The sequence below is a fragment of the Vulpes vulpes genome, chromosome 16, assembly GCF_048418805.1.
Source record: "Vulpes vulpes isolate BD-2025 chromosome 16, VulVul3, whole genome shotgun sequence".
Classification (NCBI taxonomy): domain Eukaryota; kingdom Metazoa; phylum Chordata; class Mammalia; order Carnivora; family Canidae; genus Vulpes; species Vulpes vulpes.
This window is the reverse complement of record NC_132795.1, coordinates 25,423,335-25,449,130: the sequence shown is the minus strand read 5'-3', so window position 1 is coordinate 25,449,130 and position 25,796 is coordinate 25,423,335. Positions and strand designations below refer to the sequence as shown.

Here is a 25,796-nt window from a genome sequence, read left to right as displayed (position 1 = left end):
TGATTAGACATGGGTGGAGGGACCTTACGCTTGTAATAATGCACATGCATTTCTTTAACAAATCTTATTTACTTAAAGACAAGTTTTATATTTGAAGTATGTATTATTCTTTACTAGTGTATGCTTATGCTTTAGAAATCAAACTATAAACTTCAAAGAACTGTGCCTTTAAAGGTATTGGAAATATTCAGGTTTTTGAAATTTTATCGTGTTTAGGGAAATTAGAGTACCCTGTGAAGGCAGTGAGAGCCACTTGGTAGCAGTCCTGCTGGACAGCTTTGAGAGACGATTTTCTCTATTTTTGCAAGGAAAATAATGGCTTAAGGGTATAGAAATAACAAATTAGGAGCCGTCTGTAAATGTCCATCCATGCTTTCATGTGCAGTTGGATAGGAGAATTTTAAATGGAAATGGTAAAGAAATGAAACCGTTTTGAACTAGATATCTCCCCAAAGAATCTTACCATTTTCAATGATTCTGAGAATTGTGGTCTTTCCTGGAGAGTTTTATTGGCAATAATAAGTTGTCTTCTACTTTAGCATAAAGCAAATGTCAGAAATGACCAGGTCAGTGAATGGTAACTTTAAATATATATCTAGTGCATATATTTGCATTTGTTCAGGGTTTAGGGGGGAACAGATTTAGCATTTACTTACTACATAACTAGAGCATAAACTTTGTCAGTGTTTGGCTGAAACACGTGTCATGGTTAGCATTATGTTTAATAGAATAATTCTACTTGTAGTTATGCTTTATTCATTAGTTTAAAGTAGAAGAATGTTTAAAAAAAATTAAGCAGAATATTACCCAAAATTGCTTGTAAGAATCTGCGGGTCTTTTTTTTCCCCCAGCTTCCAGAAATGTTGCATGGTGATGGTGACAATGAAGAACATGGCTTTTGTCCAGTGGGGCAATTCATTCTTCAGAATTTAGGATTGCTGTTTGGATTTGCCATTATGCTGGTGATTGCCCTCTATGAAGACAAAATTGTGTTTGACCTCCAGTTTTAACCATTCCCAGTAATCATTGTGGATTACGAAAATGTTACCATGCAGCTTTGCATCTGTTCCTAGTACTGTATGCACATTGCTCAAAGAAAAGTCGGTGGCTTGCACTACTTACAAGTTCCATAGATTTGAGCCTAACCACAAAAGACTGGTGCTCAGTACTGCTTTTCCCTGTGCGAAAGGGATCTTTTAACGATATAAAGCTTGTGATAAAGAAAGGAGAAAAATAGGACTCCATGAACCAATGTTGGTATAGGTTTGATTCAGACTTTAAAAAAAAAAAAATCATATAAAACACTAAAGTAGTCTCTTTGGTAGTAGAAACTTCTGTGGCTATGCAGAAATAGAAATTGAACCAAAAAAATCACTTAAACTTTAAAAATATTTTAAATGGACTTGGGGCAGACTTTTCTTTGTGCTAAAAATGAATTGTAGTGTCCTTGAATCCAGTTACATACATACCTAAGGTAATGGGGATCAACTCGATACAATTTTGAAACTGCATAAAGTAGGCTGTAGGAACTAGAGGAAAGCTCAGGCTGCGTTAGCGTATGAACTTAGCGTTGGGAAAAGCCCTATTCTTGAATCTAGAGTTACTATTTTTGTATATATTGGCATAGTGTTTAAACTTGCAGCCTAAACTACTGAACTTTGTGATTGTATGTTTGTGTGAGCTTCAGTTTAATGAAAGGTTCTTTGTATTAATATTATACTTGGTGTTTGGGTGTTTTGTTTTTTTTTCTTTCAAACTTCAATTTTGTTTGGGGATTTTTGGTGGGGGCAGGGAGTTTGCAGCATGTGGTAAAATGTTTTTTTGTTTTTTTTTTGTTTTTTTTGTTAAAAGTGTAATAACCCTCTAGGAGATACCAGAAAAGAGAAGAACCCAAACATGGTCTAAATATTCAGTTTTCCTACATTAACAGTACTAACTAGTTATTTGGGAAATTTAAGTTCTGAACGTAATGCATTGCTTTACCGGCCTGGTTCTGGAACCTAGAACACACGCCGTGACCGGCAGGAACCCAGGTTTACCATGTCCACGATCCGTTAGAAAGGGTTATGAGGATAATCCCCATGGATGCCATGGTGTCCCGGTCCCAGGTGACTTGGAAGAGACACTTAGTAACGCAGATGAAACCACTTGATCCTTCTGTGCCAAGATACGCTGCTGGTGCCTGATGGGGACTGGTCTCGGAGAGGTGCCCTGCTCCACCACAATCGGGTGACTTGTGAGAAGTGCAAGCCATGTTGATCCTGCATTTTGGCCTAATAATTTGTAGTTTACTAGTCATACTGCATGTAGCTTTCTGTTTACATCTGGTGCCACATGGTCTTCATTTATGCCAGGTAAACTGTATTTGAACTCTGTGCAGGCAGCTTTGTTTTAATCTGCTTGGCTACCAATGCAGCTGCTTTAAAAATCGTAACGTTCAAATATTTAAGAGCCAAACTCCTTCCATTCCATTTAGAGTGTTTGCATTTCGCCCTCCTTCTCTCAACTCCTTTCCTCTTACTTCATGAACTTTAAACAAAAAAATGAAACTTTGAGAGCAGCACATGTATCCAGATAGTAAGTAAGAGTATTGCCAGCCAGTGTTTCTTCTTTATGCTGTAAGTAAGGAAGCTTAGGTGTTATGGCCTTGATTTATGCCTGAATTTGAAAAATTATTCCTGGCTTTCTCCAAGGCCTCCTGTAATAAGTAGAGGTTGGTTGGGTTTTTTTTTTTTTTTTTTTTCCACATAGAATATTTTCCGCATTGGGCACTGACTTAGCACAGTCCTCATCTCATTGCTTGGCCCTTCAAGCAACCTAGCTAAAAGGTGCTGATATTTTATTTAGTACTGCCAACTTGGAGTGATTAAAATATCTTACTTTCTGAACCAAGATATTTATAGTTCTTTTTTGCATTTTTATACCCAAGGAGGTTTCTGCATTCCAGCATTAAATCTGCTTAATTTTAAGACTTTTATGAAAAAGCAACAGTTGGAATATACTCCCAGTCCTAAAGGTCTGGTTTAAAGCAAACAAGTTCTGCTGAAATATATTTAAAGTTTTATATTCTCTCAAAAGTGGTATTATCTTCATCTGCTAGATTTTTTTTAACCTATTAAGAGGGCTGTAACAGTTGCTGCTAGTATTTTGTTAGGGTTCCACCATCATTTAGTTTCCACATCATTCTAATGTATAGTTTCAAGTCTTACTAGACAATCTGAATTCCACTACATTTCTGTTTGGCTCCAACATTCCATTTAGCTTGACCAGTCTAATTTAACACGTGTGTGTTGGAGGTCATTAATGTTACTTGTACAATGCTGTCACTGTGTGACATCCATATGAATTTTGGTGTATATCACATTGCATTCAATCAGCTGTGATTATGCGTAGAAATACTATAGTAACTAGATGCAGTGTGAATTTTTTCCATTAACAGTCAGTGGCTTAAATATGATTATGGTCCTGCAAGGTGATACTTGCTAAAATATCTAAACTTTTTTTGTTTGTAACTGAATCATTTTTTAAAAATTCATAAAGCTGGAAATGATCAAATGCTGTTTTTTTTTTTCATTGTCAACAGTGGTGTGTCATTTTATGTATGTTCCTAATGCTTATGGAACTCTCCCAAAATAAAGTTATTCAGAAAGAGCAAATGTACCAGTGTGTTTTATTTCAGAACATTTCCTTACACTGAAGTAGGAGTCATTTTGAATCTAGGCTGCATTTGCACATAAAATTATAAGTACAGCTTTAGTGAAATTGACTTAAACCAAAATGTTTATACTTACTACTCAACCATCTAATAAGAAAAAGGTAACAGGGAAATGGTATCTTCTAATTACGAATTAAGTTGACATAATAATGCTACACCCCGTCCAATCCAGTGCTCCATGGGTTGATCGGAGGGAAGAGTCATGGCAATAACAAAATTTGTAGAATGGCCAGTGGTGGATAATGTTCCTCTCCGCTCACTTGTCTTATACAGTGGGGCAACATAGCTTGGTCGTTCTGGTATGTCTGCCCTCTTACAGGGCTTTAGCCACATCTGGAAGAAAGTGCAGAAAACTTCTTTAGGTCAAGGTTGTTACATTTATATTTGAACCTAATAGGATATTCAAGTTCTATGTCAGCAAATTAAAAAAAAATTTTTTTTAGAGATTTATGAGACACACACAGAGGGAGAAGCAGGCTCCTCGCAGGGAGCCCGATGTGGGACTGGATCCAGAGATCACGCCCTGAGCCGAAGGCAGACGCTCAACTGCTGAGCCACCCGTGCGTCCCAATATCAGCAAATTTCTGTGGCCCAAATAGATTTTACTTTTGTAAGCAGTTACTGCCATTGTTCAAAACATTTGTAATTGTTTTAGCTCTTTTAAAAGTTGAAATATAATTGTTTATATTAATTTCAGGTGTACATGATTCGACAATTCTGTGCATCACTCCACTCACCAAGTGTACTCCCCAAATGTCACCAAATATCATTACTACGATCTTACTGTATTCCCTATATTGTACTTTGCATCTGCGTACTCATTTATTATATAATGCAAGTTTATACTTCTTAACCCCCCTTATCTATTCCATCTACCCTCTCCCTGACCCCCATGTCCCCTGTAGCAACCACCGATTTGCTCTTTAAGAGTCTGGGTTTTTTTGGTCTGAGTTTCTCTGTTCATTTGTTTTGTTTCACTCCACATGAGTGAAATCATAAGCCATTTCTTTTTCTGACTTCTTTCACTTACCATGATACCCCCTAGGTCCATCCATGTTGTTGTAAATGGCAAGATTTCATTCTTTTATGGCTGAATAATTCTATGCAATATTATATATAATATATACATATCCACATCTTTATTCAGTCATCTGTCAAGAGAACTTGGTATGCTTCCTTGACTGTTGTAAATAACTGCAATAATCATCTTTTCTATTAGTGTTTTTATCTTTGAGTAAATACCCAGGAGTGGAATTACTGGATCACAGGGTATTTCTATTTTTAAATTTTTGAGGAGCCTCCATACTGTTTTGCACAGTGGCTGCATCACTTTGCATTCCCACCAACAGTGCATGAGGGGTCCGTTTTCTCCACATCCTCGCCAACACTTGCTATTTCTTGTTTTGTTTTTTGTTTTTTGTTTTTTATTCTAGCAATTTGGACAGGTGTCAGGTGATACCCTCTGTGGTTTTCCTTTGCATTTCCACAATGATCAGTGAGAGCATCTTTTCATGTTTCTGTTTACCATGTGTAGGTGGTCTTGGGCAGAGGACCTGAGCAGTTTTCCAATTTAATTGGTTATTTGCTCTTGAGTTATATGTTCTTTATACACTTTGGATATTAGCCCCTTATTGGATAGAATCGTTTGCAAATATCCCCCCCCCCCATTCAATAGGTTGCCTTTTTGTGTTGGTTGATGGTTTTATGCAAAACCTTTTTATTTTATTGCAGTCCCAATAGTTTGTTTCCCTTGCCTCAGGAGACCTATCTAGAAAAATGGTGCTAAACCCAATGCTAACAAGATTACTGCCTATGTTTTCTTTTAGGCATTTTATGGTTTCAGGTCCTGTATTTTGGTCTTCAATCCATTTTGAATTTATTTTTGTGTATGGTGTAAGAAAATGATCCGGTTTCATTCTTTTGCATGTAAGCTGTCCAGTTTAACCAGCACCATTTGTTGAAGACACTGTCTTTTCCCCATTGGATGTTCTTGCCTCCTTCATGGTAGATTAATTAGTCATGTAAGTTTGGGTTTATTCCTGGGTTCTCTATTCTGTTCAGTTGATCTGTGTGTCTTTGTGCCAGTACCACACTATTTTGATTAGGTGGCTTTGTGTATACCTCACAATCTGGAATTGTGATCTCTTCAGCTTTGTTCTTTTTTCTCAGGATTGCTTTGGTATTCAGGATGTTGTATGGTTCCATACAAATTTTGCTATTTGTTCTAGTTCCGTGAACAAAGCTGTTGGTATTTTGATAGGGATTACATAAAATCTATAGGTCACTTTGGGTCGTACGGACATTTTAACTATTAATTCTTCTGATCCATGAGTATAGAATATCTTTGTGTTGTTTTCAATTTCTCTCATCCATGGGTTATAGTTTTCACAGTACAGGTCTTTCACCTCCTTGGGTAAGTTTATTCATAGGCATTTTTGGTGCTTTTAGAAAAATGAGAAAAAATAATGTTATCCATGTATTCTTCACCTCTTCACCATACTTTTCTGGGGATGATTTTTTCACTGTTTACATTTTAAAAAGCAACAAAATCATACATACTTTTAAAGAGAACCACCACCATTGATAATCATGTCACTGTATGTATTTAATAAAGGCCAATCTCAAAAAATCTGAAAGGATTTTTGTCAGTGATTTCAGAACTTAGGTCACCTCCCCATTTTAGGTGACTATTTTAAAGGGGGCTATTACATATATTGTGCTCTTTATAACCTAGTTGCTTTCCTTTATAACTACAGTAAACCCATTTTATTTTTAGAAAGTCATTAGCCAAGTTCCTAAAGTATTAAGCACTGTTAAACCTAACCAATCTAAAAAAAAAAAAAAAAAAAAAAATGGACAAGTTGTTCTGAATATGAGAGTGAAGAGCAAACTGTGATCATAATGATGAAATAGTGTTTTGTTTTAAAATCTAATTGAAATTCTTTTTCAACTAATAACAGTTCTTGAGGGGATAATGGCTTGACAGCCCTGCTGTTCAAAGCCCTCTTTTAGGTTTCTCAGGTCAAAATAAATTGTATGAAGGAGTTAATAGGGATGTTAGGCTGTGTTTCTCCCCCATTACTGTGGAATCCATAAAGCAGTTTTTCAGACATAGTTACATATACGGACTCAACAATACTTAAGCTGAGTGTATTTCATTTTAGCCAAGAACACATTTTCTTAATGAGAATTCTTTTCACTGACTTCAAGAGAATCATCCACTTATAAATCCCTTTGTATTCATTGCAATCTACCTTAAAAGAGTTTCCATGTAATAGAAGTTCTATCCCAATCAACTCCTAAAATCGTAAACGATTGCCCTGTGACTTTGAATTTGGATCTCCTATTTAAAACTCTGTCCGTACATAGTATCTTAGCATATAGGGCAGGTTTCTTGCAACTGGCTCTTGGCTGATCCCTCAGTGTACCTGTTAGGATTTCTGTTCGTCTGAGCTGCTCCCAGTGTCCCACAGTACATGTAAATCCACAGCCTATTTTCATCACACCATCCCAGACTGGCCTTTCCAAGTGTGTGGAAATCTATCTAGTCATTTCCTCATGATGCAGTAACAGATGGAAACCGTATCTTCCATGGGTTAGCTGGCCCATGCTGAAGATAGGTTCCTAGGAAACAGAAGCTTTTATGTGGATGGTTTTCATAGAGCAATCTCTATAAGCATCATTTTTAGGTCAAGGTATATGTAAGAAATGTAATTTTTTTTAAGAAATACAATTTTTGTGTTATGTATGCATATATGGATACATAGATACAGTCAATTCTCATTCTTCCTGGATTCTGTATTTGCAAACCTGCTTTTATGGTCCTTTATAGCATGTTCAGAGCCTCAAAAAATGTGAGTCACCAAACAAGCACGATTCCCAGCTGAGGTTGAACCTGGTCACATTCCGCTTTTCTATTTCACCTCCTACAAATAAATGTAAGCACATTTCCTTTTGATGAGTTATTTATTTATTTATTTATTTATTTATTTATTTATTTATTTATTTTTGATGAGTTATTTAATATCAAGTTTTGGGCATTTTGTTGTTGTTGTTGTTAGTGGGTTCCCTGTTTAAAACGGCTCCTAAGTGTAGTGCTCAGGTGCTATCTAGTGTTCCTGAGTGCGCGAAGGCTGTGATGAGTCTTAGGGAGAAAATACTATAGGGTTCGTTCTGGCAAGAGTTGCAGAGCCATCCATGAGGTTCGATGTTCATTAATCAAAAGTAAGGCATTTTTAAATGAAACATAAAACAATGGGATCCCTGGGTGGCGCAGCGGTTTGGCGCCTGCCTTTGGCCCAGGGCGCGATCCTGGAGACCCGGGATCGAATCCCACATCAGGCTCCCGGTGCATGGAGCCTGCTTCTCCCTCCGCCTGTGTCTCTGCCTCTCTCTCTCTCTGTGACTATCATAAATAAATAAAAAAAATTAAAAAAAAAAAAAAAAAAAAAAAAAAAGAAACATAAAACAAGATTATGTGTTGATCAGTTAACCGTAATGTGAGCAGAGGATCGTGGAAACTTAATCTTATATTTCTCCTAGGAGCTGTGGTTCAGTATTGGCTAATTCAGTGCTCAGGAGGAAATTGATAAAACAGAAGTGCTGTGAATGAGAATTGACGGTATGTATTAGAGTGTGTGTGTGTGTGTGTGTGTGTAGTACCCCGATCGCTTCCACAGATCAAATACTAACCACAGGCATCGTATCATAAAGCATTTTGGGATGTGATTCTGCAAGTTTCTTGATCTTTCTATTCCAGGAAGCTCCATCCAGAAATAATCCATGAATGAAAACCCCTAAATACAAAAGAAGCAGGTTAATACAACGGTTTAAACATGCATATTGATCAAATTCTGAATCTGAAATTCCTGTGAGTGCTCTGCAGATGATACCTAGGTCGACTGCAGCCTCGACTTGTTCTAAAATAAAAGCAGTATTCTGAGTGCTTCGTCTTAACATACATAAGCCTATCTAGGCTTTGCCTAGTTAATTCAATAGTAAGATTAGATGTGGAAGATAAAAGAGAAATGGAATTTTAGTCTGTGGGAAGTTCTCAGTTTAGGTGAAGGGTATCAGATTTATATGTTTAGTTGCCCAGTGATCATAATGTCAGGGGCCATGAAAGCTGCAAGAAAAGTTCTTAATGTAGCTGTAGGGATCCAGTGGCTTCTAGGCAGCATGTAAAGAAAATACTCTTCCGCAGATCTTGAATGTCATGAAAGGTAATTCTCTCTTCCCCTTCTAGAATTTATTCTCACTCCCAGATCTCTCCTTAGTCTGGAGAGAATACATGAATAAACCTCCCCGCCCCGGAATGTAATGTCATACACTACCCACGGAAGGAGAACACAAATTTGGAAATCACTGCAACTCTGATCGGTGCTCTGTCCTTCTGTAGAAAGCCTCGGGAATCGAATATAGGTATAGGCCCACGAAGACATTCACTGTAAGGGTTGCACAGACGCGAAGAGAAGCAGTGTGGAACTTAGAAAGACCTAGGTCTTAGCTCCTAATACTCTGTGTGACCCTGAGCAAGTCATCTGACTTTAGACCTGTTTGGTCCTCTGAGAACAACTGGAAAACTTTGGTAAAACAATGCCTACTTTGTCTACCTTGTAGAGGTGTTAGAATCAAATCAGCTAATACTTGCAAAAGCACTTTGTCAAGTAGTATATAAAAACCCACATGGGCCGTGCTGTCCAGTAGGACTCTGTGTACTGATAGAAATATTCTGTATCTGTGCTTCCCAATATGGTAGCCACTGCCTATTAGAGACCTGAAACATGGTGAGTGTGACCGAGGGGCTGAATTTTAAATGTTTTTAAAAGATTTTATTTATTCGTTCGTGAGAAAGAGCACAAATGGGGTGAGGGGCAGAGGGAGAAGCAGACTCCCTGCTGAGCAGGGAGCCCGCTGTGGGGCTCGATCCCAGGATCATGATCTGAGCCAAAGGCAGCCCCTTAACCAACCGAGCCACCCAGGCATCCCTGAATTTTAAATTTAATTATAGTTTAATTTTAAATGCCACATGTGAATAATCCAGTGATAGATGTTGGCAGGTAGGGGTGGGGGTAATGGGAAGACTTTCTCCTCTCTGGGGTTTGTTGTTTTGTTTTGTTTTTTTTAAAGATTTTATTTATTCATGAGAGATAGAGAGATGCAGACATAGGTAGAGGGAGAAGTAGGCTCCCTGCAGGGAGCCCGATGTGGGACCCGATCCCAGGACCCCGGGATCGCGACATGAGCCAAAGGCAGACGCTCAGCCACTGAGCCACCCAGGCGCCCCTCTCCTCTCTAGGTTTTAACTGATGGAAAGAATCGCTGGAATAAAATAATCAGTTTTACTAACTGGCAAAGCACTTGTCCAGTAGCTGTTCAAGTATTACTCTGGTAAAACTGAATTGCAAGGTGCACCCTGGGCCTGGAGCAATGTTGGAGGTGGACCGGCCTGAGGGAGGGATACCGAGTCCTACGGACTAATGTTTCCAGCCAGATCTAAGGCCTGCGGGGCAGCCGCAATAATAGATGGGAATAGGGAACTAGAGGACTACAGCCAGGTCCCGGAGAGCCCTTTCACACCCTGCAAGCTAGCCCAGTAAATCACTGGTTCTAACCAACCAGATTATCTATTCCTCCACTGGGGAAGAAAATGTCAGAGAAAGTAAAGAGTTCTTTCCAACATTTAAGGAAACTGGCAATAAGGATAAAATCTCCAACCCAGCAACAATTGTATAGGAAATATGGGGATCTATAAACATGTTTTTCTTTCTGATGGTCAATACAGGCCACGTGGAAGACACAAGATCTAAAAGGACAGGTAGGTATTAACTGGGTCTCGGTTCAGAGCTGCTGCTGCTCCGAGTCACACGCGGTGGTCTGCGAGGTGTGGTCAGCAAATGGTGTCAGCTCTTCACCATTCTCTGCCTCCCTGCTGTGTAATGCCCCTCACTGGGGGCTCTGAGGCCCCCATTAGTACTAATAATTCAGGTAAGAGGAATCTTAGCAAGTACAGCTAGAATGTAGGATTCCAAATCTATGCGGATTTACAGCGACATTGTGGTCAGTTTACGAGTCCTTTAAGAGTGACCTGTTTCATCAAGTAATTTAATCTTAGGTAAATAAAGCTGACTTCTTTGGGAGCCCCAGAATCCAGAAACAGGCACACACTAAAGTGTATACAAAGGAAACAGGCCAATGGAATGGTAGAGATAACGGCGGGGAAAAAGTAGTCTAGCCCAAGCTTTCCCAGGTGGATTCTGGGTTCCTCCCATGAGGGTCACATGAAAAAGTTGTTCCTTGGGACTTTTCCTAAAGAACTGATGGCTACTCTTTACTGCATAATCTTGGAACACTAAATGGTTCTTATTGATCTTTAAGTTATACTTTATCCCTGCTCCACTGTTTTTAAGATAATTTTGGATTTTAATATGTGTAGACCTTGGATGAAAGCAGATGTAGGTTAAATTAGTAAATCACCATAGAAAGAAATGCCAACGATTGGCAATTCAGTAGTTTGATCTTAAATATTAACTAGTTTATAAACTTCAGGCAATACTTTTATAGATTCGATTTTTTTTAGCTGAGTTCAAAAACCTTAATTCTGAGGTATATCAATACTACCTAACCTTCAATCCAAATGCCATCTTCCCTGCCTTTTACCATAATAATGTAAGAATCAACCACAGCTTCTTTAAGAAACTTTCCTTGAGAAATGTGATAATGTCTTCAAACTTGTACTTTTACAAAAATACTCAGCAGGCCTTAGAGAAAGCAGGTAGTGAAGCATAAGAGCCAGATGGCGTGGGGTTTGGTCAACTCTGCCCATTGCTGGCTGTGAGACGTTGGGCAGGTTAGTTAACTTTCCTGAGCCTTAGTTTCCACCTGTGTATAATGGGGGGGGGTGGCGGTATTTGCAGTATCTGCCTAGGGTTATTGTGAAGATTACATGTGAAGGGCTGGGCAGTTTCTAGAACCTAGCAGGCGTACAGAGCAACTCCATACCCCTCCTCTGATTTCCTTTTACCCAATTTAAATACTCCTTTCCCCACTTCCTAAATACTTAGTTTGAACCAAATTATTTATCCTTCTCAGTATACTGCTAATCTATATTTTGACTTTTATTATTTCAATAAACATCTATTTATTGGTATCTTTTACAGCATGTATTATAGTGAGCTGTACGGAGAATGTATTGTTTTAAAGGCTGATATAATTGAAGGAACAATAAACTAAACAACTTAGCAGTTAGTTACATGCCCTTCGGGCATTCGACGATATAACCATTCTGAGTGTGTTACGAATAAGAGTGTAAGAAAAGAGCAACAGTCCGAGGATTAAGTCCTTGGAAACTCCAAGTTTTAGAGGAAGAAAACCTAGCACGGAAGCATGAATGGTGTCCAGTGAAAGAAACAAAGGGAGAAGGATGGCCCTAGAAGGAGAGCATTGTCAGCTGGTAAAAACCACTGAGGGTTTAAGATGAAGACTGAATTCATGAGATTTGTCGATATGGAAGTCATTACTAACTCCTAAGTGAAGAGCATCAGTTGATTGGAAAGGATGAGAGGTAGATGGGAACTAGGAAGTGAGAACCTGAAGACATGTGAAGACAATTCTTTGGAGAAATCTGCAACAAAAGGGAGAGAGACATGGGGCAGTAGCTGAGGGGATGTGGATGTGAGGACAGAATTCGTTGTTGATTTGTTTTTTAAGATGACAGATTGTAAAGTATGTTGCATGTAGATAGGAATTCCTTTCCCTCAACTACGTGATAGTAACACACATGATCATTAAAACACGATCGTTTCGCTCCTTAACACCTGAGCGAAATAAGCAAGACTGTTAGGTCTGTTCCGTACCTGTATACCCCCAACTCATTCTCTCACCGCACTCACCATCTTCTGGAGCATACTTATACTCTTTGTCTTCCATCACTTCATAGTCAAACCCAAGGAGATCAATGGGGATGGTGTATTTCCTGGCATAGTTCTGCTGGGCACCGGTCAGGAAGGCTTGTGTGAAGAAGAAGCCAGAAAGCCAGAAGACTGGAGGAGGGCCCACCTCATACCATTGCTACAGTGGCAAAGCACATGTGTTCTAAGGCTAGAGCATTTCAACTTTGAATACAACACTGCTTAATAAAATTTATCCCCCCAAACTTCCCCTATCATCTTTTAGGTAGACTAATAGAGGAGCTAACACTAAGAGGAATAAAAAGCTATACTGTCAAGATTTTTAAAAAGATATTATTCAGTGTTTGTTCTGACTTCAGTTTCATAGCCCCTCTACCAGCTAGGGTATCACAGTGTGGGTTAATACAGAAGTAAATGTCTTTTTTTATTATTATTATTCATGATAGAGAGAGAGAGAGAGAGGCAGAGACACAGGCAGAGGGAGAAGCAGGCTCCATGCACCGGGAGCCTGATGTGGGATTCGATCCTGGGTCTCCAGGATCGTGCCCTGGGCCAAAGGCAGGCGCCAAACCACTGCGCCACCCAGGGATCCCCAGAAGTAAATGTCTTTATCCATCCCCAGTGGTTCCTTCCAAAAAAGCTCCATACAATATACATTGTTGCACAATATATCATGTTACATGATTGGATAGGATAGATCCTATAACATCTGGGATTGGGCTATTTTTCCCAATTTTTTTCTATCATTAGTGCCCAGTAGAATATTCCTTGGAGGTTCTCCCACCTACTTTACCAAAATACAATGGAATCCAACATATGGAAATACATTATTACACAATGAACTTCCAAAAGAAACAAGGTAGTGAGAACTTCAAATTTTTATAAATATCAAGATATCCACATGATTCTATTTATATCATACCTTAATAAGCTAATTGAGTACTGACTTTAAATAGTATAGTATAGAAGCCAAATGAATTTGAAGAACTTTCCCCTGTTGGAGTCCAAAGTAGAGCCTTCATCTTTCAAGAACAATCTTAATCTTTTAGTATCAACTCTAGTATAACAGAAGGCCTGTGTTGAGTCATTTTATCCCTGCAGAAATTTTCTCACAGGCAGTTTTTGATGCAGTATGTAGGAAATTAATACTTCTGATGAATACAAGTAATAACATAGTTAAGCACTAGTACTGCCAGATAATTAGGAGACAGGCTTCTGCTCACTCCACATTTCCAAGGCAATTAGTCATTGAGATTAGTATTGTCTTGGACTTGAACAGCAGTCGAGTGACTTCATGACCTGGAAGAGTACTGGACGAGGAAGAGAGAAGACTCCTTGCTACTAGCTTGCCTGGTTTTCTAAGGTGCTCTGCTCTAGGAATCCATTGTAATGCTTAGCATTTAATGGAAAAGTCAACATAGCCGGTTCTTTCCTTTAAGTGTCACTAACTTGAGTGTCTAAGTTTACTGAACATAAACACTTGCTCCTAAAGGAACATACAGAGATTCTATTTCCAATACTAGTATTTTGACAGTTGAGTGTTAACAGTTACACAAATTATACGCAATACTGAGTGGTGGGATGCACAGAAAAACTAGAGAGTAATACTCATCACTTAGGCATCCTGATGAAGAAAATGAAATCAAAGGAAACAATACGTGATCATTTAGATGAACTCACCTGCAAGAACTTTAGTCTTGAAAGGAAATCATTTACATAGCTCCCAAGTGGTTTAAGGCTTGGGTATGATTTACCCATCCACATTCCTGGAATTTTGACATTCAGAATGCTGCTAACCACTTCTTCAAGATCTGTAGACATCACCACAAGCCCCTGAAATACAGTTAACCTTCGGTTAACATAATATTGATTTTGGACAACCCTCTCTTAAATACCTTTTTCATAATTAGTTAAGGACTAATTATAGTTTGGACTGCACTGGTTCTTAAATACCTTTTTCATAATTAGTTAAGGACTAATTATAGTTTGGACTGCACTGGTTCATGTGGATTTTCTTTTTCAAAAACTACATTGAAAATTCTTTTGAGATTTAACTCACAGTTGAACTAAGTAACCTGGAAATACTGAAAAATTTCAGAGACAGGTACTGTAAGAATACAATATATAATACATATAACATATGAATTATGTGTTAATTGACTATTATATACAAGGCTTCCAATCAACAGTAGGCTATTAGTAGTAAGTTTTTGAGATGTCAGGAGTTAAGTGTGGGTTTTTGACTATATGGAGGTCAGTGCCCCTAATACCCATGTTGTTCAAGTTTCAACTGTATCAGTTTCATATATGCAACACGATGATTTAATATTTGGATATATTGCAAAATGATCACAGTAGTCTAGTCAACATCTGTCACCATACACAGTTACAGTATTTTTTCTTGTGAGGAGAAATTTTAAGATTCATTCTCAACTACTTGCAAATTTGCAATACACTATTATTAACCAAAGTCATTCTGCTGTACATTACATCCTCATGGCTTTTATAACAGGAAGTTTGTACCTTTTGACTTCACCCTTTTGCCGACCCTGGAAAAGCTTAATACTTAGCTACTCACTAGTTATTAAATCACAGTCTAACTTGGTTTACTGCTCTATTAAATGAATTAACTAATACATCTCTGTCTTGCCTTCTTAAAAGAATAGTGATAAAGCATTTGTATTTTAAGGGCATAAGCCCATAAATGTGGAAAAGATAGGGAAAGGCAAAATGACAACACAGTTTTGGCCTGCTGGCAGGTGATGTTAGAAGCCAGGAGATGATAACCTGATCCTAAACTAGCAGAGGAGAAAGCTAAGAAGCAACTAGATATCACTGCAAAATATGCAGGAGTGTTTGGAATTGACGGCCCTAGATGAAAATGAGCAGAAAGTGGTGCTAAATGAAAAGGGTTATTGAAATTGGGTTTCAAAAACAGATTTTGGGGACTTCTCCCATAAATCTGCACATTGCCTACCTCGAGTGAAACCTGGAAGGGAAAATGAAGAAATCCCAGGAGGGATACCAGGCTCTGCTGGGGTCACATAACCATCCTGAAGTCAGGAATTAAGTGAATGAATGCACATGGGATGCTGAGCTCCCTGAGGACACTGGAAGCCAGGTCTTTCTCTTCCAGGAAGGACATAGGACGAAGCAGGTCAAGGAGAAACACATGATCCTCCATGCTGCTTAGCCAAACAGCCCAACCGGATGATACCACAACCAGCCTGGTAGTCTCCTCTTTTGACAATAACTCCTAGTTAACCACTTTTGTCCACCTCCAACGCTACTGTAAGAAAGCAACTCAGCTGGGCTACTTCAAGTAGCATAATCGCTCCCTGCCTGCACTCTTGTTCCCCTACAGCCCTTCCTACAGCGGTCAGAGTGAAATTTTAAATATGTAAGAGAGATTATTTAACTTCCTTACTTACACTGTTCTGAAGAGCTCCCCTCTTACCCTTTAGAATACAATTCATGATCTTAACCATGGCCAACAGGGCCATTACGAGTCTGTGGCTTTTCTCTCTGTCCTACAGTTTCCCTCATGCTCACTTGACTCCAGGCACAAGAGCCTTCCTTACTGCGTTCCCAGACCAGGCCGCACTTGTTCTCATGGCCTTTGCACTTGCTATATCCTCTGCCCAAATGTTCCATGGTTTGCCCTTAAGTTCAGGCCTCCACTCAACGGTCAGCTCCCCAAAGTCATCTGACACAAAACGACTGAACGAGTTTTCCACCCATCACTCTACCTTCTTCTCCTGTATTATTTTTTTCCCACAGAACTTACCATTTATCAAAATTAATGCCTATTTTTAAATTTGTGTCTCCCTTATTAAAACTTAAGGTTTGGGATCCCTGGGTGGCGCAGCGGTTTAGCGCCTGCCTTTGGCCCAGGGCGCGATCCTGGAGACCCTGGATCGAATCCCATGTCGGGCTCCCGGTGCATGGAGCCTGCTTCTCCCTCTGCCTATGTCTCTGCCTCTCTCTCTCACTGTGTGCCTATCATAAATAAATAAAAATTAAAAAAAAATAAAAATAAAACTTAAGGTTTATGGAGGTGCCTGGGTGGCTTAGTAGGTGAAGCATCCAATTCTTGATTTCAGCTCAGATTATGATCTCAGGGTCATGAGATGGAGCCCAGCTTCTGGCTCTGTGCTAGGGATGGAGCCTGCTTGGGATTCTCTCTCTCCCTCTGGCCCTCCTTGCCATTCCCTCTCTCCCTTCTCATGAATGAATGAATGAATGAATGAATGAATGAATGAATGAATGCTATTATTTTCTATTAATTAATTAATTAAATGTTATTATTTTTTAAAGTGGGAGAAGGCACCTGGGTGGCACAGTTGGTAAGATGTCCAACTCTTGGTTTCTGCCCAGGTCAGGATCTCAGGGTCATGAGATCAAGCCCTCAGTCAGGTTCAGTGCAGAGTCTGCTTACATTTTTCCCCCGTCTCCTTCTGCTCCCCCTCCACACCCCGCACACTCTTTTTCTCTCTTTCTCTCAAATAAATAAATCTTTAAAACTTAAGTTCTATGAAGGCAGAGGCTTTGTCTCTCTTAGTCCTTTGTGTTTTTGTAGCATGTATCCTATCTAGCAAACTATGCTATCTAACATACCCCATACTTCATCACCCACTTATTAACTGCCATCCCCAAAGTTCTATATGTTCTTTAAGGACAGGCATTTTGCTTCTATCCCCAGAATGAAGAACAATGCTTGCACACAATCTCCCCCCAGTAAATATTTGCTGAGTAAAATGAATGATAATTTTATTGCGATGATTCTTTTTTTGGGTATATCTCCCCTTACCTTGATTGCTTTTTGAATGTTGATGCATGATTCCCTTATGGTCTGCAACAGCTTATTGAACCGTCCCATCTCTTGGACAAGCACAGTGTTCATGCTCTGAGTGTAGGTTGTTGGGTACCGCCTCATTGCCGCCTCAACATCAAAGTTGTTTGGAAGTTTACCCAGGATGTCACCAGCAACCTCATATACCACTTCATCTGATGATTTTGCACCAGCATCTGCTGAACGAGACTGAAAAGAATTCAAACTAAAAATCAGAAATCCTCATAAAGGTGTAGGCATCGCTGCATAGGAAAACTCCTAAGGTAAACTCTATGAGTGCAACTCTGCTATTTAACTGATGATTCTTCTCCACGCAAGAGTTATTGAAGTGATGAAAACAGGCAGGGGGAGCTGAGATTCAGGAGGAAGACACTGTTAGGGAGGAGGAAAAGAGTGTGCATGATGTTCACAGGCAAACGAGGGTCTGGAGGAAGCAAAGAAGCTGCACTGTGCGCTTCCCGGGTAGAGAGGGAGTGGATGCTGTGAACAGAAGGAAGAAAAAGCATTTACGTTGGTGGGGTGGCTGAGGACGGATGGACAGTAACACGCAGGAGGGCGGAATTTGATCTTGCTTTGAGAAAGTTTGTCACAAAATATAGTTGCCAACAGCTCCGGTGCCTGCTGGTGCCAAGAGCAGAGATATAGTTTTGTCCTTGAACCAGGAGGGCAAAGAAAATAAGCTCCTCTCCTCTAAGCAGTTGGAAGAGTTATGGAGAAAGGCAGACTTTAGTGACTCACACCGAAAGAAAGGAAGGGGAATTTCATTTCAATTTTTATTTTTTATGCTTATAGTGGCAGGGCGTAAATGAATCTATATTCTTTTCAGAAAACCATTTAAATCCTCACAATATATGAGTGTGTGTGTGTGTGTGTGTGTGTGTGTCCACGTTGAGAGAAAACAAGCACAATTAGAATGTAAATGAATATATCTCATATTTTTCCAGTCCTAGGAAATTGTGTTTAGTCTTATTTCAGATTTTGCATTTCCTGGTTTCTTTCCTGACACTTCGGCATAAGCAAAAGAGCTCTATGAAGGTGACATTCCCAATGCCAATATATTTCTTGTTCTAATGTTTTTCCCCGTTCTAATTCTTAGAGATACTTTAAATACACAATGCAAGTCTTGTCATGGTTAGCCTGCTCTCCAGACTGCTGTTCTGGTCTCTGCCTCTGGATTGTGACAAACCCAGGGTCGAAGCTTTGAGCTCCTGCCTACCCATTATCATATTGCACTTGCCAGTCTGAGTTCGAGGATCCTGAAAGAGGCCGTTTAATTACATACTGAGAAGATACCCCATGTGTATTTAGACTTGTTTGGTTCTGAGTCGTTTTCTGTTGGAATGAACCCACTGCTTTATGTATTCTATAACGTGGCACAGCCCATCGACTTTAAATGAAGCCAAAAGACACTCTAAATGTCTTGTTGTCAGACCAGTGTATCGCATGTGTCTAATATTCCCAAAGATCTACTTATTCATGTCTGGGTCTATACTTTTGCACTCAGGCAGTGACTGATTTTAGTGGTATTAATATATGTAAAAGTGGATGTAAAAATAAGTCTTCCTCCTTTCTCCCTTATTAGAAAATGTCATCTTATGGTAGACCAGAGCCCGGAGTTCCAGGGACTTTCCACCAAGAAGAGCCCACCACACTGTCCTCCTAATCCAGGTCACTGAGCCCCCCTGCCCCCAACATCTCTTGTTATCTGTCCTTCTGGGTTCTCTCCCATCTTTAGGATCCAGAAAGTGTATGGTTCAAGAGCACAGATTCTGGAGCCAAACTAGTGGGAGTCGGGCTACTTGGCTTTCAGGCCTGGCTTGAAATTATACCAGCTGACCTTAAGCAAGCTACTTCATCATTCCGTGTCTGTTTTCTAGCTGCAGAGTGGGAATAATGAGCCCCTACCTCGGGATTGCTACGTGCATCACACTGTCACACACGAAGCGCTCAAACAGCGCTAGCGCACAGTCAGTACTGGGTAAGGACTAACCATTATCATTATTGCTCTGAGATTCCATAGAAGTAAAAAGATCGGCGAGAGTTAAGTTCAAGGGATAACTCACTTGGCCAAATAAGCATTCTTACTGAAATTTTAATGACTAAGGGAATGCTTGCCGTTTGGACTACTTTGCTTTCAAAAATGAAAGGAAAAAAAAAGCCAACAGTGGAACACATGTGCCAAAGGGACAGTGCAAGAGAAGATCTCTTAATAGAAAAGAAGATGAAATATTTTTCATTCAAATATACTAACCTGTGCCCATGGCATGCTGGACTCCAGTGCCTTAGACACGCCGTCACATTTGTGCGCTCACAAACAGAACGGCCACCTGCAAAGTGTCAACTGTACTTTTCTCTTCAACATCTTTATACATTTTATACGATTGCCATTGTATTCTTTAAATATTAGGTTATGTGATAAAATACTGATGTGAAAAAAACTTGCTACGTAACCTAGATTAAATGTTCTGGAATATTCGTAAAAGATAAGTCATTTTTTCAATTTATTTATTTATTTATTTATTTTTGATAAGTCATTTTAAAGGTGGTTGTTGACTTAGTATGAGAACAGAAAAAATTTGAGAGTGAACTCTGGCATCAAACCTCTTTCCCAGTATCTCTGATAGTCTCTCATTTTTAAGGAATTAAAAAGGGACATAAGGTATGATGCTCTCGCTGGGAGAGAATGTGCCCCTTCTTGGAGTGCATGGGGAAGAGGGGCTACTGCCTGTCCAAGGACGCAAGGCCCACCTGGTGCCCATGAGCGGTCACTCGTTAGCAAGGGACAGAAGCCCACACCGAGGGCAGACAGCCTGGTTGCTGCTTTTCATTGTCCTTCACTGTAAACACCCGTGTGGCCATGCAACTGCCTTTCTGGGACAAAATAGCACCAGGCCCAGCACAGGGAGGCTCTCCTCTGCAGGGGAGGAGGGGTCTGCACCATGCAGAGCCCTTTAAAATTTGGAGTTTTGAATCCCAGCTGCATGCCAGAGAGAAAACACAGGAGAATTGTGGCATCACCTGGGCACAGACAGCTTGAGGGCAAGGATTTGACAACGCCTGGGGCACAAGGAGGGAAACTGTTCACTTTTCTGTGAAGGCTTCCTGAGCAGCTGCAGGCACGAGATCCCCTCCCTGCAGAGGAGACAGCAAGATGATGCCATCTCCCCACCTCCCACCACCATAACAGTTGGACTTCAGTGAGCAAATGGCACCCTCAGTGGAGGCTGGAGCTGCTTACACCAACACCACCCACCTGCGCCCTGCAGGTGCATCTTTACCAAGGTAGGTGTGACTGGGAGTCAGCCAGCAGGCCTCTCCCTGGGAGCACCAACACAGGCCCCCTGTGTGTACCAAGTCTACTGATCACACAATGTTCCAAAGTGTCAGCTTCAGTTCTGGTGGAAATTGATTGCTTGATTATTGATTATTTATGTATGTATGTATGGGAAAGAGAGAGATTGTGAGCATGCACAAGAGTGGGGGTGGAGCAGAGGGGAAGGGAGAGGGGGGACGAAAGAATCTCAAGCAGACTCTGCATGAGCAAGGAGCCTGACTTTGGGCTCAATCTCAGGGTCCTGAAATCATGACCAGCACGTAAGCCAAGAGTCAGATGCTCAACTGATTGAGCCACCAAAGAATCCCTGTTCTGTGGAAATAGGACCGGGCTTTATTGCTCTTTTTTTTTTTTCCCTTTGGAATAAGGTCTTTATAGGTTTTTGTTTGTTTTTTCATTTCCTATTCTCTTTTTTTTTGGATCAGGCTTCCTTTTCTTCCCTTTCTTTTCCTTTGGAATCAGGCTTATGTTTTTTTGTTTGTTTGTTTCTTTGGGAGCTTTTTGGTTCCTTTTCTTTTCCTTGGATCAGGTTTTTTTCTTTTTTTAATCAGCTTATCTTAACAAATCAAAGCACACCTAATTAAAAGTCTAAACACTCCCCATTGCAAGTAAGGAGGAACTCTGCAGAGGACTGACCTCTGGGAAAGGGCAGCCAAAACACGGCAGCAGGGCACACACAGCACACACCAGAAACACTTCCTGAAGCACCAGGCCCTGGACAGTGTGTGACTCCTGCTTAATACAGTATTACGGTCAGAACACACAGAACACACAAGCCTAGACACAAGGATAAGATGATGGACTTCTCTCCCTAAGAAAGACCAAGAATAAATCACAGCCAGGGATTTGCTCAAAACAGATATCAGCAATACAACGGAACAAGAATTTAAAACCACAGTCATAGGAACACTGGCTGGGCTTGAAAGAAGCATAGAAGACACCAGAGAAACCCTGGCTGCAGAGATAAAAGACCTAAAAACTAGTCAGGCTGAAATATAAAATTGCTGTAACTGAGATGCAGAACTGACTGGATGTAATCACAGCGAGGATGGAAGGAGCAGAGGAATGACTAGGTGATACAGAAGATAAAATTATGGAAAACAATGAAGCTGAAAAGAATAGGGAAAGAGAACTATCCGATCATGAGTATAGCCTTATGGAACTCGCTGATTCCAGAAAGCACAACAACATCTATCTCACAGGAGTCCCTGAGAAAGGAGAACAGGGAAAAGAGGGCAGAAGGTTTGTTTGAGCAAATTATCACTGAGAACTTCCCTAATCTGGGGAAGGAAGCAGGCATTCAAGTCGAAGAGGCACAGAGTACTCCCTGCAAAATCAACAAGGACAGGTCAACACCAAGACATAGCACAGTGAAACTTGCCAAATACAAAGATAAAAAGAATTCTAAAAGCAGCTAGAGACGAGTCCTTAATCTACAAGGGTAGACACATATGATTAGCAGAACTGTCCACAGAGACCTGGCAGGCCGGAAGTTAGCAGCATGATACATATTCAACCGCTAAGTGGAAAAAATATGCATCCATGAATACTTTATCCAGCAAGATTGTCATTCAGAATAGAAGGAAAGATAAAGAATGCCTGACACAAGCAAACACTAAAGCAGCTCACGAACACTAAACTCTCCTGTAAGAAATATTATAGGGGACCCTTTGAGCAGAAAGGGAGATCCAAAGTAACAAAGCCCAGAAAGGAACAGAGACAATCTATAAGAACAGCAAATTTACAGGTAATACAATGGCACTAAATTGATATCTATCAATAATTACTGAGTATAAATGAACTCAATGCTCCAATCAAATGACAAAGAGTATCAGAACGGATTAAAAAAAACAAGACCCATCAATATGCTACTTAGAAGAGACCATTTTATTTTATTTTATTTTAAAGATTTTATTTATTTATTCCTAGGAGACACACACAGAGAGAGGCAGAGACACAAGCAGAAGGAGAAACAGATTCCCTGCAGGGAGCCTGATATGGGACTTGATCCCAGGACTCCAGGATCATACCCTGAGCCAAAGGCAGACGTTTAACTGCTGAGCCATCCAGGCACCCCTGAAGAGACTCATTTTAGGCCCAAAGACACCTGAAGATTTAAAGTGAGAGGATAGGGGGGCAACCTCGGTGGCTCAGGGGTTGAGCGTCTGCCTTTGGCTCAGGTCGTGATGTCAGGGTCCTGCGATCAAGTCACACATTGGACTCCCCACATGGAGCCTGCTTCTCTCTCTGCCTATGTCTGTGTCTCTATTTGAATAAATAAATAAAATCTTAAAAAAAAAAAAAAAGAAAGTACAGGGATAGAGAACCACTTATCGTGCTAATGGTCATCAGAAGAAAGCTGGAGGAGCCATACTTATATCAGATAAACTAAATTTTAAACCAAGGACTACCAAGAGATGTAGAAAGGCACTCATAATAAAGGGGTCTAACCAACAAGAAAATCAAACAATTGTAAATATTTATGCCCCCAACTTGGGAGCACCCAAATATATAAAAATCAATTAATAACAAACATAAAGAATCTCGGGATCCCTGGGTGGCGCAGCGGTTTAGCACCTGCCTTTGGCCCAGGGCGCGATCCTGGAGACCCGGGATTGAATCCCACGTCGGGCTCCCGGTGCATGGAGCCCGCTTCTCCCTCTGCCTATGTCTCTGCCTCTCTCTCTCACTGTGTGCCTATCATAAATAAATAAAAATAAAAAATAAAAAAACATAAAGAATCTCATTATCATATAATAATAATAGGGGACTTAAACACCCCACTCACAGCAATGGACAGATCATCCAAGCAGATCAGCAAGGAAACAGGGCTTTGAATGACACACTGGAACAGATGGACTTAACAGATATAGACAGAACATTTCATCCTGAAGCAACAGAATATACATTCTTTTCAAGTGCACATGGGACCTTCTCCAGAATAGATCACACACTAAGTCACAAATTAGGCCTCAACCAGGACAAAAAGATTGAGATCATACCATGCATATTATCAGATCACAACACCATGAAACTTGAAGCCACCGCAAGAAAAAATTTGGAATGACCACAAATACATGGAGGTCAAAGAACATCCTACTAAGGAATGAATGGGTTAACCAGGAAATTAAAGAAGAAACTTTAAAAATACATAGAAGCAGTCAAATGCTCTGCCCCTGAGCTATGAGGGGGGAGGTGAAGGTGAATGGGTGATGGGCACTGAGGGGGGCACTTGATGGAATGAGCACTGGGTGTTATTCTGTATGTTGGCAAATTGAACATCAATAAAAAATAAATTTATTATTAAAAAAATACATAGAAGCAAATGTAAATGAAAGCATAAAGGCAGTCCTAAGAGGGCAGTATATAGCAAGACAGGCCCACCTCAAGAAGAAACAAAAGTCTGAAATACACAACCTAACCTTACATCTAAAGGAGTTGGAAAAAGAATATCAAAGCTTAAAACTATCGGAATAATGGATATAATAAAAATTAGAGCAGAAATAAATCATACAGAAATATAAAAAATCCAGAACAGATCAATGAAACTAGAAGTTGACTCTTTGAAAGAATTAACAAAATTGATAAACCCCTAGCAAGCCTTATCAAAAAGAAAAGAGAAAGAACTCAAATAAATAATCACAAATGAGAGAGGAGAGATCATAACCAATTTGCAGAAAAACAAACAATTGTGAGAAGATATTATCAGCAATTATTTGCCAACAAATTGGGAAATCTGGAAGAAATGGATAAATTCCTAGAAAAATATAACAAAACTGAAACAGGAAGAAAGAGAAAATTTCAACAGACCCATAACCAGCAAAGAAATTGAAGCAGTAATCAAATATCTCCCAGGAAGCAAGATTCCAGGGCAGATGGCTTCCCAGGGAATTCTACCAAAGATGTAAAGAAGAGTTAACACCTATTCTCAAATTGCTCCAAAAAAAGAAATGGAAGAAAAATGTCCAAACTCATTCTATGAAGCCAGCATCATCTTGATCCCAAAACCAGACAGAGACCCCACTAAAAGAAGAGAATTACAGGGGCACCTGGGTGGCTCAGTTGGTTTAGCATCTGACTCTTGATTTTGGCTCAGGTCATTATCTCAGGATCGTGAGACTGAGCTGTGTTTGGGTCTACACGCTCAGTGTGAAGCCTGATTGAGAGTCCTTCTGCCCCCCCCCATGTTTTGTCTCTCTCTAAAATAAATAATCTGTTTTGAAAAGGGAGAATTATAGACCAACATCCCTGATGAACATGGATGCAAAAATTCTCAACAAGATACTAGGAAATCAAACCCCACAGCACATTAAAAGAATTGTTCACCATAATCAAGTGGGATTTATTCCTAGGCTGCAAGGATGGTTCAATATTCACAAATGAATCAACGTGATACCACATTAATAAAAGAAAGGATAAGAACCATATGATCTTCTCAATAGATGCAGAAAAATCATCTGACAAAATAACATTATCCTTTCGTGAAAAGCTCTCAAGAAAGTAGGGGTAGAAGGAACATACCTCAACATCATAAAGGCCATCTACAAAAGACCCATATTATCATCCTCGGTGGGGAAAAACGGAGAGCTTTTCCCCTAAAGTCAGGAACAAGAGAGGGATGTCCACTCTCTCCACTGTTGTTCAACATAGTGCTGGAAGTCCTACCCTCAGCAATCAGACAACAAAAAGAAATTTAAAAAATCACCAAGAAAGAAGCCAAACTTTCAGTTTGCATAGACATGATGCTCTATGTAGAAAAACTGAAAGACTCCACCAAAACACTGCTAGAACTGATACATGAATTCAGCAAAGTTGCAGGAGATAAAATCAACGTGCAGAAGTCTGTTGCATTCCTATACACCATAATGAAACAGCAGGAAGAGAAATCAAGGAATCCATCCCATTTACAATGGCACCAAAAACCATCCGAGAGCTCTGATTAAACCTACCCCAAAAGGTAAAAGATCTGTACTCTGAAAACTATAA

The 25,796-nt window shown here is 39.9% G+C and overlaps 2 protein-coding genes across 7 annotated transcripts in view; one reads left to right on the top strand and one right to left on the bottom strand.

The window, feature by feature from the left end:
- Positions 1–3,656, top strand: part of SLC39A10 (solute carrier family 39 member 10) — a 135,227-nt gene extending 131,571 nt beyond the window's left edge. For all 6 annotated transcript variants that reach the window (XM_072740993.1, XM_072740995.1, XM_026002628.2 and 3 more), the window contains one exon: positions 852–3,656. In XM_072740993.1, coding sequence (XP_072597094.1) covers positions 852–1,010 — 159 coding nt within the window. In that variant the 3' untranslated portion in view covers positions 1,011–3,656. The remainder of the gene's footprint in view (positions 1–851) is intronic.
- Positions 3,657–25,796, bottom strand: part of DNAH7 (dynein axonemal heavy chain 7) — a 234,359-nt gene continuing 212,219 nt past the window's right edge. Inside the window, exons 61-65 of the mRNA XM_072740992.1 lie at positions 17,435–17,665; positions 14,305–14,457; positions 12,607–12,784; positions 8,408–8,511; positions 3,657–4,048 (exon numbers count right to left, since the gene is read on the bottom strand). Coding sequence (XP_072597093.1) covers positions 3,842–4,048; positions 8,408–8,511; positions 12,607–12,784; positions 14,305–14,457; positions 17,435–17,665 — 873 coding nt within the window. The 3' untranslated portion in view covers positions 3,657–3,841. The remainder of the gene's footprint in view (positions 4,049–8,407; positions 8,512–12,606; positions 12,785–14,304; positions 14,458–17,434; positions 17,666–25,796) is intronic.